We start from the raw sequence: 13,620 nt of genomic DNA on the forward strand, positions 1-13,620 counted from the left end.
AACCCCAGAAAGCTCTGGGCAGATGGGGTGATGGCGGCCAGGAGTAGTGTTGGCCCAGGAAGTGACTGAGGCAGCCGAGTGCTTGGCCCAGGCCTGAGCTGCTAGCCCGCTCACACCTGATGCTCAGAGCCTGGCCATGGGCCCAGAACTCTGGTCTGGTCCCCGGATGATGGGCCACACTGCACAGTCCACAAAGTCAGTAGTCAGTCCACTTTGCCATTGGATGGCTTTGTGGGGCCTCCAGCTATCACTGGGCACGCAGGGGGAGGAGAACCGTGGGCCCCTGGGCCCCTGGGGAAAGGCAGGCTACCATGGAGGGGAGGGGTGCATGGGCAGGGGCCTCTTGGGGAGGTGGTCCTGCTCCAGGGCGGGAAACACAGGTCAGTCTCACCCTTTGACTTTCTACCAAGAAAAGCTGCCATCATAGAGATTGCCACCTAGAGAAGTAGGCCAGGGTGGCAGGTCACCACTCCCAAGGGCTTTCGGCACACAGTAAGCCCCAGGCAAAGCCAGACTGGGACTGTACCCCCAGGTCTCATCCCCCTAGAGTCAGCATGGCCAGGCCTGTGCAGCCCTTCTCTCCTGCCCACTGCCTGAGGCCACCTGTTCCCCTGAGTCTGGCTGCTGTGTCTCCTTCCCTCCGTGAGCGTCTCCAGCACCTTCCTATGAATGTGTGTGAATGTAACCCACGTGTGCCCGCCTGTTCATGGAAGCTCTGAGGGCAGCCACAGCCGCTCCTGCTCAAGGGAGAGGCTAGAGACTCCTCCACACCCGCCAGTCCCCTCTGTCCCGCTGGTCCAGGGCATGGCCTCTGCAGGGAGCATGGGGCACAGCCCTTCAGCGGACAGGGAAGATGCCTCATCTTAGCCTCCAGAGGCTTCTCCAGATCTTGCCCCTTGCATCGAGGTCTGGCAGTGGTGGACCTAAGTCAGGTCTGAGATGGCAGCTGGGGCCTCCTCCTGGGGCTGGAAGGAGCAGGGACTCCAGAATTTCTCCATAGGAGGGGCTTGGGGGAGCAGGCAAGTGGGGCTCACTGCTGTATAAGGAATGGGGGCCAGGGCCAGGTGATGCCTCCCTGGATGAGGCAGGTGGTACTGAATGGGGTGGGCCGGCGCTGGGTCCAGGTGGTGGGAACCCTTGCAAACCACCCCTGGGGTTACTCCTGCTGTTTCACGTGGGTGGGGTCACTGGTGCGGGGTGCCGGGTGCAGGGCCTTGCTGTCATAAGTGAAGCCTCTGTGAACAGTGTTGTGAATCTTTTACAACCTCGCTGATTGTCTCCTTGGGAGAAAATACCAGAAGCAGAGTCCCTGGCTCAAAGGACAGGAGCGCTTGTTGTCTGGAGAAACTTAAACTCATTGACACCTCGTGCAACAGGGACCAGGACGGGTCTTATGGCCCCTCTGCTTCCACTTTTAGATCTTGTCTCATCTGTCAGGTGAAAATCTATCTCCCTACTGTTCCATCCGCAGACCCTTAAATCACTACTCTGCCATTAAATGACCGTGACTGTACATGGTGACGTTTCTCATGGGGTCTTAGCATCCTGGAGGGGATTGTCAGAGCTCTGTATGCATTAAGCACATCCCGTCCGACCCTACTTGTGGCCCGTTGTTTCCCCTTTCTGTTGCTTTTCCACTCACTTTAGTGTGTTAATATTGTATGTTCAAACCCGTCGCTCGGCTGCATCGTCTCCTGACCAGGAGCCCAGCAAGTACCTGGAGTGTCTCCCAACTTTTCACGGTTCCGTTTTCCCATAAACTCTTTAATGCCTCCGGATTTGTTTCGGTGCCTGGTCAAGGAGAGCTTGTGGGTGGATGGTTTTAAGAGATGCCACCCCAGGACTGACCTCTCTTCCCAAGGTTCTCAAGCGCATTTCAGGTTCCTGTGACTTGCGCTCCCCCCGGTGCCGCCAACCCCGCTGTCACGCCACTTCATTATACGTTCTTCGTCTACACTGGTGCTTGCCCTACTTTTTGTTTTCCAGAACTTCTGAGCCGTTTTTAGGAACTTTATAATCATTTTGGCAAATTCTGCTGGTGGTTTTCCAGAATGTGTATTATGTTCTAAACAGGCGGGAAAGTGTGCCTTGCGGTCATCTTGCTCGCTGTCCCTCTCTGAACTGCCCTTCACCACCCCCCCCCACTTCACCTCCCCAAGCTGCACTTGGCTCCTCCCCACCGGTCACCTGCTAGACTCCTCCCCATAGTGTTGTCACTGTGAGCTCTGTCAGCCCGACAGCTTGTTCTTGGCCCGCATGTGGCAGCCAGGCCCCGAGGCCCACCTGGTTGTCGAGGCATGGCTTCAAAAAAAAAAAAAAAAAGGATTTGACTGGTTCCTCCTCCAAAAGAGGGAGTCAGGACTTTCTCCTAAGGCCAGTGGGAAGCGCCCATGAGAGGTCAGGTCAGCAGCCCACCCCATGTGGGACCTTTGTTCTTTGTCACAACTTTTGCCAAAAAGGGAACACAGACGGTCACATACTATAGTCATCCGGGTGCTTTAGGGGCCATTTAGGTCGCTCTGGGCCTGAGTGTTGCTTCACAAGACTGCAAAGCATCTTGGAACGTGTGGTTGGCTCATTTTTTTTTTTTTTAATTTTTATTTATTTATGATAGTCACAGAGAGAGAGAGAAAGGCAGAGACACAGGCAGAGGGAGAAGCAGGCTCCATGCACCGGGAGCCTGACGTGGGATTCGATCCCGGGTCTCCAGGATCGCGCCCTGGGCCAAAGGCAGGCGCTAAACCACTGCGCCACCCAGGGATCCCTGGTTGGCTCATTTTTAAAGAATGAGAAACTTACTGTGAACTGCGAGCCCTACCTTTCCTGTAAGTCCCGGGTTTTTAATTGCTGCTGGTTGGAGGAAGAGAGAGATGGCACCGCTTCTTGCTGTCTTAGCTCCCCCTAGCGACACGTAGAGCAGGGCTCCAGCCTCAGGTGACAAGAGAAGGCTTTGGAGCTCTGCTGGCCTGAGACGGTGTGCAGCCCAGAGTCGATGGCACTTTGGCCCACGGCATCTCCCTGTCATCACCTACTGTGATCTCCAGGTAATAACTAATGGGTGGAACGCAGAGTCGTGACAGCATGAAAACATGAAGCGTAGGTGACAGGTCCCGTCTCTTGTGCGGTGGACTGCATGGTGTGCAGGTGGAGACATGGACTCACACACAGGTGATCACAACAGAGCGAGTATCTGCTGGGACGTGACAGCCTGCTGTGTGCCAGGCAGGATTGCTGTCTTTGGCTCCCAGATGAGCCGTGGATGCTCAGAGGCCATCACTCAGTCTGAAGGTGCTGGGAGCTCCTGGGGCTCCTTCTCACCTGCTGGGGCTACAGCATGTGGTTTGCAACCTTGACGCACAAACTCCTGAGGAGCCATGGCCTCTGAGTGCAGACTGGAGAGTCCCCGCAGAGGGGCATCCTCTAGCATCGCTGTGCCTGGCCCTAGCAGGAGGGCAGATATTGGTAAGGGAGTGGGAAGCATGCCCATCCTCTCCTCAAGCCAGGGAGAGTTGTGAGGGCCTGCTCCCTTTGTTGCCTCCTCCAGGCTGTCTTCAGCATCCCATACTCCAGGACACCCCATCCTGAGGCCACAGGGGAAGGAGACAATGGAACCAAGCAGCTGTGTTGGTTCAAAAGCCCCTGCAAGTGCATGGGGGGGATGGGGTGCTGAGCAGGCGAGGGGGCGGCTGATGCAGGAGGGACCCGAAGACTAAGCTGGCAGTGCAGCCAGACACGGCCCTGGAAGAGGAGGCAGGAAAGGAGGGCACTTCCCACAGCCTGGTCAGTGCTGGGGTGCCATGGGGACCCATGGAAACCTCCAGAATCGCCACAGCCCCCCACTCTCCCCACCCTGTGCGGGGGATCCTTCCCCAACCTAGTCTCATCCCATCCCATTTCTGTTTCAACCCCCCAGTAGATCCCCATTGTCTGTAGGGGAAATATAAAATCTGGTCCTGAGACCAGCACTGGGACTCTTCCTGTCAAGCAGCATCTCTGGCCACTATGAGCGTCACCTGGTTCTCCAGCTCTGTGTGACCCTCTTCTGTGCCACGTGCTCCCTGTGCAGCCTCCCAGCCTGGATTACTGCCTTCCCTAGTGGACGTGGGGCCTAGGAAATGTTGGTAGATAAATGACATTTCTAATAACCTAATTTCCATCGATGTAGGAAGGTTATAGAGAATATTCGAAGGCCTAATGCTTTCTTTGGAAAGGATCCCAAACATCACGCAATCCAGACACCAAGTTCTCGGCCAGATTCTCAAGACATTCCTCTCAGTACCACATGGGTGATGGGTGGAGACATCTCTGCTGAGAGCCCACTCACTCCACAGCTCAAGAGGCCCCTGAGCGGGGAAGACCCGCTCCTGCCCTTAAGCAACCCACACTCTGGGCGGAGAGAGATGGCCTCTCCTGGGATCTCTAAGTGGATGAGGGTGTCCAGGGTCAAGCCTTACGGGCTGTGGGGCCTTCGCACCTTACAGAGCCCCGTGTGGTCTGGCATGCCTGCTGGATGCATAGACACTGGGTCATCCTGGGAAGGAGGGTAGCATCATCGCCACGTGTGTGACTAAGCAGACTGGCCACATGGGGACGGGGTGTTCGTGCCACCAACCCGGCTTCTGGCAGCACCAGATGAAGCAGTGGATTTGAAAGTGCTCGGACCCCGGAGTGTCTCCCCAGCTCTCCAAGGCTGGATGCTTGCTGAGGCTTCTCCCTGCTGGGGACCTAATTCCCCAGCCTTACTCGTACACTTACTTCTTAAACCTTGTTCCTTTGACCTAGAGCTTCTCCTGGAGAACTCTGGGGGTCTGACACAGTGGGTCCTGATGTTGGGATGTAGGAGAAGAGTGGGAATTGCGGGGAGACACCCTGTCCCCCTCTTGCAGTGTCCTTTGTCTTAGTTCAGACTTTCTGCATCCCAGCAGGTGCAGGGCTCAGAGTTTACCTTCATTTTATAGGTGAGAAAAACTGAAGCACCGAAGCTTCCAGAGGGTTCTCCAAGAATGCCCAGCTGGTCAGTGGTAGCAGGACACACCAGTGTGGCCACCTCATCCAAGGCAGCTATTTTTCTTATAAAATAACTCCTACTGGGATCAGAATCAGAAGAGAAGGACGTAGGTTTTCAAAATTGAGAAAACCATGGATTAAGCCAGTCTGGGCCAGCCTCACTCTCCCTGGAGCTTCTTGCATCATGTCACCTGCCTCCCCAGACTCCCTAGGGCCCCCATTGCCTGCCCAAGCATGTGCAGACTCACCTCTCCCTCAATCTCCACAAGCGTCCTGAGCGGCCAGAACCTGGTGGCTCTCATGTATGGCAGTTCCAGGGTTACGTGATGGGGACGGGCTCATAAGGCTAGCGGCCAGGGACATTCCAGCACTCGTTGTACTTGACCAAGTGGCTTAGCAGGACCCTCTTCCCAGCCCTGCCCTGCATCCTCGCTTTACTGATTCAGAGAGCAGGGTCCCCAGACCAGGCCCAGGGGCCAACTCCAGCCAGTGCCTGTTTTTGTGAATAAAGTTTTATTGAGATGCCCATTCGTTTACATTCTGCCTGTGGCTGCTTTGGCCATACAAAGGCAGAGTTGAGTTGCTGCGACAGAGACGTGTGTCCCTCAAAACTTAAAGTGTTCTCTGGCTCTTCACGGGAAAGCTTCCTCCTTTAAAAAAAAAAAAAAAAAGATTAAAGATTTTATTTACTCAGACAGAGAGAGAAAGAGAGAGAGAGAGAGAGGCAGAGGGAGGAGCAGACTCCATGCAGGGAGCCCGACGTGGGACTCGATCCCGGGTCTCCAGGATCAGGCCCTGGGCTGAAGGCGGCGCTAAACCGCTGAACCACCCGGGCCACCCCCACGGAAAGCTTCCTAATGCTTGTCCTTGAAGATCAGCAGAGCCTTCCAGTTATGCAGACTCCAGTTCACATCCAACCTGTTCTGGGATAAACAGCTTAAGCCCCTTCAGACTGTTTTCTAAGGTGTGAAACGAGAACAAACATCTTCCCCCCCAGCTTGAGTTTTGCAGATACAAACTGCGTAGGATACAGTTGATCAATTGGGGACTGTGGTTTGTGGTACACAGACCGCCGGTGGTCACAATGCAGTCATGGCCTATTGGGGCCTGGGCCTTGCTCTGATGGGAACTCACCCTACAGGCAAGGAGGAAAACCCAACAAAAGGTGCAGGCCACATAGCTGATTTGCTTGAGTGGCTTTCACCGCTGCTTCTCCTGCCAGAGGTGGGGCAGCAACTGAGCTGCCGTGCTGCTGATGGCATCAGGGACGATGGAAAGCAGAGAGCATCACTGATGGGGATCAGACGCTGGGTGTGCCCAGCACTCACCTTAATCAATGAAATACCAGTGAGAGAAATGTGTTTGCTATTATGAGTCTGAAACTCTGGTTTCAACTTCCCTTCCTATTTTTTTAATTAATTTATTTTGAGAGAGAGTGTGAGGGAGAGAAAGAGAGAGAGAGCATGGACAGGGGGAGGAGTAGAGGGAGAAGCAGGGTCCCTACTGAGCAGGGAGTGTGATATGGGACTCGATCCCAGGACCCTGAGATCATGACCTGAGCTAAAGGCAGACGTTTCACCGACTGAGCCACCCAGGGACCCCAATCCCCCTTCTTATTTAAACAACTATTCTTAAACCACAGTTTGTAAAGCCAGCATCTTAGGGTTTCAGTGCCATGTGACAGCTGACTGCCCATATCTCAAGCTGATGAAGCTTCGCTGCCTTTAGTTCTGGGCCTGGGGCACCCCTCCTCCTCCCCACATGGGCCAGCTCACTCTGTCTGAGCCCCCACCCACCCCACCGATCTCCTCGTTGTCCTTGCTCTGGAGGCACCAGTGATAGACCCTCTCAAATCCCCACACTGCTCCAGATTCCTGTAATTCCTGCAACACATCTACCATCCCAAAGGTGGGCAGCCGTCTTCCTCTGAACTCACAGTGCCAGGCCCTGCGCTGGGTCTGGGCTGGGTTGGCCACAACAGTGGGTTATCGCTCAAACACCATGAAATCCCACATTTAGCACAGGGGCTACCCCAAATTCAGGCCCATTTGTCAGAGCCCAGAATGTACAGCGACTGGGCCTCAGCTGGGTGCCGTTCGTAGAGGAACTCATGCTTGTTGGTTATATCGCTACATAACAAATTTTCCCTACACAGCTGCTTGAAACAACACACGTGTGCTACATCACAGTGTGTGAGTGCCAGGTGTTCAGGCACAACTTAGCTGTGTCTCTGGTTTGGGTCTCATCCAATTGGCAGCCAGGGCGGCCATCTCATCTGAAGGCTGGACCAGGGAAGGACCCATTTCTAAGCTCACTTGCGTGGTGGTTGGCAGGCCTCCATCTCATGGGCCAGTGGACAGAAACCTCCCTGAGCTCCTTGCCACGGCAAGCCTCTCCAGGGGGGCATCTCCATGGCTGCTGGCTTCATCAGAGTGAGTGCATGAGAGGACAGGACAGAGAGCCAGCAGGACAGGCTCTAGTTGTGGAGAAGCACGGTGTCCTATAAGTCGATCATGGTGCCACCACCTGCCACATCTGCCACGATCTGTTGGTCAGAAACAAGTACTCACAGGAGGGGATTACATGAGGGAGGGTGTGAGTACCAGGAGGTGGGACCGTGGAGCATCTCCACCAGCCAAGATGCTGGTGTCCAAGGCTGTGGAAGGCAGAGTGCCCAGGACAGACCTGTGTTGCTCCTGGCTCGTGGAGGAACTGCAAGGGGAGAGACATTTAACATGTCAGCACATGGTGACAGTCCCTACAGGGACACAACCCATGCAGGACCAGTGCACCATCTGCCCCTGCTGGGCGATTCACTGGACAGTGAGTGCAGGGAGTGAGCTTGGAGCAAGACACTCTGTCAGGCCACCTTCCAGAATGCCTCCTCCTTGCTGGCCACTAAACTTTGTCTTCTCAAAATGTACTTCATTTCGTCTCTGAAACCCATTACATCTGGTATTTTCTTCTATTTTATTAAAGGAACTGAGGCTCTGAGAGATTGACCTGTGTCCCAAGCCCTACAGTCTGAGCCCATATCTTAAAACTCACCACCCAGGGTTTTTCCTATGACCTCCCACCTGCAACCTCTGCAGCATGGAGTCCATGGCATTGATTGTTTTTAAGAACAGTTTTTGGGACCCATTTCCTGATTCCTCTTGTTAAGCTTCCTTAGAGTCATGTTGGTTCTGGCTTGGCAGTGAGGTGGTTGGAGAAAAGACAGGCATTTAAGCTCAAGGGAAAGGCATCAGGCTGTGTGAGATAGAGCTGGGCAGGGCAGCCACTCCAGAAACCCCAGGAATGTGGCCTTGAACCCCCTCCCTCCCCTGGCACTGTACTGGGAGCCAGGCCGAGAGGCTGGGAGTGTGGTGTGAGTCAGGACCTGGGGCCAGGCCTCTCTTCACCCTGGTCTTCCCCTACATGAAAGGTGGCTCCACTTCCTGGGGTTAGGAAGGTGAGGTGAGCCCAGACAGAAGGCTTGCACAGGCACCCCCGCGCCGCCCTCAGCACTGTGCTCATGCCCTGCAGATGGGTCACTGCGACCCCAGCAGCCGGCAAACTAGGTGTTCTCATCTAGGGCAAAAGGCCCTGTGGATTCCTGGAGACGGGGTACTTTGGTTTGAGAAAAGGAGATCCATGTCTTTGTGTTCATTACAGATTTATAAAACATTGTCTTCTCATTTTGAATTCTGTTATAGGCTTTTAAAAAAATTATTGTGTGGTGTCTAACTGAAGGCTTGCTTACAGACCCAGAGTTTCTCAGGGCAGGGCTGGCAGCCGCCCGGCCACCTGCAAAGCCCTGAGCCTTGGACTTCATGTTCGGTGACGGCAGTGATTCTCCTGTCTTTCTTCTGGGGATGGTGCCCCTGCCCAGAAGTGAATGAAGCCTTTGTGTTTCCAGGCTCTGCTCGCCTTTTGAGAGTCCCCTCCTTTTCCACTTTCTTGCACTGACTCATTGTTCTGTCTTGACTTGTCCCCCACTGAGTTGAAGAACTATGATCCACTTAAGCCTCCTTTATGTATTACGGAGACCCCAGAGGTTAGATAATTATCCAGAGCTGGAGTCTGTCTCCAGGTATCCTGGCTTAGAGGAACAGATTGTGTTGGCAAAGTTTGCTGAGAAGATAAACTACATTAGAGAATTCTAGTTCCTGTTGACTTCAACAGGACATCAGAAAAACTGCTTGCCAGAAAAATGTTGATGTCATTAAAGTGAACTGATGAATGTGTATAATTTTTTTTATTATATAAACAAATACCTCTCTTGTTATATGCAAATATTAGCAATGATCCTCAAGTTATCAGTTAAAAATTGCTCTACCCAAATAATAAATCACTGGGTTACAGAAAGTAAAAGAAACCTAGCATGGCCTAGCATGATCTAGCATGGCTTGTCATGATCTAGCACAATCTGACATGGCCTAGCATAGCCTAGCACTATTTGACATGGCCTAGCGTGATCTAACATGGCCTAGCATGGCTTGTCATGATCTAGCACAGTCTGACATAGCCTAGTGTGGCCTAGCGTGGCCTAGCATGGCCTAGCATGGCCTAGCATGGCCTAGCACTAGCAGATGCCCAGCATGGCCCCAGGTGGCACTGGCACCTGGGTGACCATCTGTCTGATGTGACCCCAACAGACACCCTACCTGTTGCCCTTCCCACTCTCATCTCTTACATTAGCCTTTGCTTCCCTGGCTCATTGTCACATGTTGAATTCTCCCCATTATTGAAGGATACTCGGTTTCCAGGAAAGACCCCGTGCCCCCCAGCCAGAAATGACTTCTCATGGCCCTTTTAACCTGTCCTCACAATTACACCCTATATCATCATTACTGTGATTTCTCTCTCTTGTTACACATGTCACTGTGCCTTTGGATCCACCCACCCCTCAGCATCAAGCCTAGGGCCTGGTCTACGTTCAGGAAGATGTTGCACATCACGCTGTGGCAACAACCAGCCACTGAGTCCCAGCAGCTTAATCACCAGCAGTAATTTCTCTCTCACATGCCCCGTCCTTCCTGGCCAGCTGTGTCTCTCCCGCTTCTTGCAGTCTTCTCTCCAAGACACAGACTGAAGGATCAGCCCCCGTGTGGGACCTGCTGGTCAGGTGGTAGTGGGGAGAGGAGGTAGCAGGCTGGGGAATCCTCTGGAAGCTTCTGCCGGAAGGTGGTCTGTGTCACTCCTGCCCACGTGTCGCTATTGCTTCCCTGTCATCACCACACTAGGATCAGAGAGGGGAGACATGTGGGCCCCCTTAGGAGAGAGATGACCCTCCTATAGGAAGGCAGTGGGTATTTTGAGTAGTGAGTGAGTCTGCAGAGTTAATTCCTATGGCACAGAAAATGTTCTGTTGCTCTCTCAAGTGTGCACTCATCTACCAAATATTTTTACAGACCTGTCTTCTCCTTCTTTCCATGCTGTGAGCATGCTACACTGTGCCTGTCCAGCTACCTCACCTTATGGCAGGTGCCGTGGGAGGGTCTGTGGCTCAGGACCCAGGAGTGACCAGGTCCACTCAGGGTCTGGTGGGCACGGAGTTAGGCAGCCAGGAGCCAGCACGCTGAGCTAAGCAAGTTGAGCTTGAGCCAGGCACAGCCGTTTTATTCTACTGCCTGTTGCTCCACCTGATGCTGGATGGCCACGGCGGGGGCAGCACATCCACCTGGGGGTCACATGAGATAGACAAAGTGCTGCCTTTCCTGCTGTGTGGGGCTTGCCTGCCAGTGTCGAGTCCCCAGAAAAATCAGAATCCCAGAAGATTCCAGAAATCTTCAGGTGCAGGGTGACTCTAGAAGTCTCAGAGTTCCTCTGTCACTGCCTTGGCAAACTTTCTCTCTCTCTTTCTGTCTCTCGCTTGCTCTCTCTCTCTCACTCGCTCTCTCTTGAGTGGCCAGGCTGGCAGGAGCCACCCACAAAGGACTGGATCCCTGCTGTGTGGCAGCATCGTCAGCCCTGATGTGAGACACGTGGAGAGTGTCCACTCTGCACCTCCACCTTTGCAAGCCCCCTTCTAGTGCTGCCTGTGAGCAATCTGTGTATCAGCACATGCCACACGCTGCTGTGCTAAAATGCCTTTTGAAACTGATTTCATGCACGTTAAGAAAGCATTCTGGTCTGATATCTGTGTTTACCATACACCACGGGTGCAAATAGGGGGAGAACACGCCGACAAGGGCTCACGAGACGTTCCATCAGTTCCCCACGAACACGCTCGATGATGAGCAAGACTGCATGTGGGCTGGTAAACAGCAGTGCCTAAGTCAGGTCGTCCTGCGGGCGTGGAGACCCAGAAGCTTTCAGGAGCCAAAAAAATACATCTTGAAACTGACATGCTCTGTTCTGTGTTTACACACATTTCTCTCTTCCCTGCTTGTGTCAGCATCAAAAAAGTCCTTGTTACCCGCAGCATTTTTATGGCACAAGAGCTCTGTGCTGCAGAATAGCTGGTGGGCACATCAGAGCATCTCAGCTTGGGGACGGCAGCGCGTGTGGCTCAGCTGCCCCGTGCACGGGGCCAGCAGGGTTTGTCCAGCGCGTGTCAACCGCAGCCCCGAGGCACATGGCCCCTGAATTCCGGGGGCCACCGCGAGCCCCCAGAAGCCCTAGTTTCTGTGGCCCTCAGTGTCCAGAGAAAAGTCTCAGGCCCCAGGGTCTGGAAAGGAGACTCTGGGGTTGGGGGGGCACCGCGCACAGACAGTTCTAACCGACTACCGGGGTAATGGCCGTGCTCAATTTTGCCTTTCACGTTTTAATTGTACAACAGTAATTTTGCGATAGAGTTGCCGATGGCAAACATGCAAAAGACATTAACTTTATTTATGTTTTGGATTATTAATGTGGCTGTTAAAATTCCTCCAGTTAGTTTTGATTGAATTGTTTTTTTGTGTGATTCTGTTGTTTAATGGAGCGGTAAATAAGAATTTCTGATAATGAGGCCGAGCATCTGTCACAACAACCTGGTGTGGGTTATTAACATTTCCATTAACGGCAGGGTGGGCAGCGATAATATGGGAGCCACACAGTTAGAACAAAATAAATAGTCGGTGTCAGGCTGAGTGGGTGTTAATTACTATTTTATTCTACACTGGGGTGGGGGGGTTGGGAAGGGGTGAGCCTCGAAGGTCGTTCTCTCCTGAGAGCCAGGGCACAGGGCTATCACCCTCAGACAGTGGACAGTGGCTGTTTAGTCGTCTCCATGCATGGCCTGGAAACACACTTGAGTCCAAAGGCAGAGCCCCTGGGCCCACAGGCCGAGGCCCCCAGACGGCTCCCAGGGCTCTGGGCCCAGCCCAGCGCAGACCTGTTGGGGTGCACGCATGGGCGGGCGGGAGACAGGGAGTAGCTCCCGGGAGGCAGGGAGCAGCCTGTCATGCACAAGTGTGGGGCGAGGACTTCGGAGACGGCTCGGAGCTGGCAGACAGAGGAGATGTGCTCTGCGTGTGCACACGTGCTCTCTGTGCTGTCCCAGCTTCCCACATTCCGTCCGGCTCAGCAGGCAGTCACGGTGTCCTCCCCACCGTTCCGGCAGTGTGGCCCTAGGGGCAGGAGGACAGGGTCCTCAGAGTTTGAGCCATAAGGGGTCTCGGGGCAGGGGCAGGGGGAACCGTGCAATCTATGCTCCTGTCCCCATTGGAAGGGCAGCCCTGCGCCTGCAGACCCGGGGAACAGGGCACCACAGCAAGAGGTTCCTGGAATGGGCACACAGATGCCTTTTTTCTCCATGTTCCATCCAAAATGCAGTGCCTCCTCCACTGTGAATGTCGCAACACACCCCACAGGGCCCGCAGGTCCTGCTGCTCTCTCAGCGACGAGTCACAGTTGGTGCAAAGACCTCGGATCCTCCAGCACTCATCACACCTTGATGCCCACAGCAGCCCTTAGGTCAGCCCGCCAGCATAGCCTCACGTCGCACTCCCGAGGCAAGCAGATGACCAGATCACACCTCTGTTTTTTAACACTCTGCTAATTGTGTCTCCAATTGTATTTTATGCATCTCTAGACGTGATTCTGGGAAGGGTTTGCAGCGCTCCCTGGCTTAGAAGCTGAGTGGCCCAGGGCAGGCTCTCAGGCAGCCCACTCTGGAGTGAGGTGTCCTGCACGTGTCAATAGACGCCACAGCTCCTCTTCTGTGCTCCTCTCTCCCCAGCCCCGGCCATGGCCCCGCAGAACATCCAAGTGACCCCGCTCACGGCCAGCCAGCTGGAGGTCACGTGGGACCCGCCGCCCCCGGAGAGCCAGAATGGGAACATCCAGGGCTACAAGGCAATGCCCTTTTGCATGGTTTGCTTCTTCCTTCCAGGTCACTTGTAGGCCAGGATAAGTGGCCCAAATCCCCAGGGTTCCTAAGGGCTTCACTGGAACCCTGGTCACACTCCAGGACTGCTGCCCTCGGCTCTCTAAGTCCTGCTGGCAGACACACAGCTGGCCATCAGGGCAGAGAGCCATGGACAATACCAAGCGGCTGTAGCAGGCTTAGCGAGACCTGGCCTCTCAGCCTGGGGGTGACGGTCTGGTTCATGGCACCGCTGGCTTGTGCCCAGCAGCCACGCCACCCCACCCCAGGCCCGGCCAGGAGCATCCAGTATCTTTGCTGACAATAAAACAGGGCAGGTT

The 13,620-nt window shown here is 54.2% G+C and overlaps 1 protein-coding gene across 18 annotated transcripts in view; it reads left to right on the plus strand.

Annotated features, from left to right (window-relative positions):
* Positions 1-13,620, plus strand: part of SDK1 (sidekick cell adhesion molecule 1) — an 895,654-nt gene that overhangs the window by 837,334 nt on the left and 44,700 nt on the right. For all 18 annotated transcript variants that reach the window (XM_072836835.1, XM_072836824.1, XM_072836827.1 and 15 more), the window contains one exon: positions 13,154-13,269. In XM_072836835.1, coding sequence (XP_072692936.1) covers positions 13,154-13,269 — 116 coding nt within the window. The remainder of the gene's footprint in view (positions 1-13,153; positions 13,270-13,620) is intronic.

This window comes from Canis lupus, chromosome 8 (assembly GCF_048164855.1).
Source record: "Canis lupus baileyi chromosome 8, mCanLup2.hap1, whole genome shotgun sequence".
NCBI classification, from domain to species: Eukaryota; Metazoa; Chordata; class Mammalia; order Carnivora; family Canidae; genus Canis; species Canis lupus.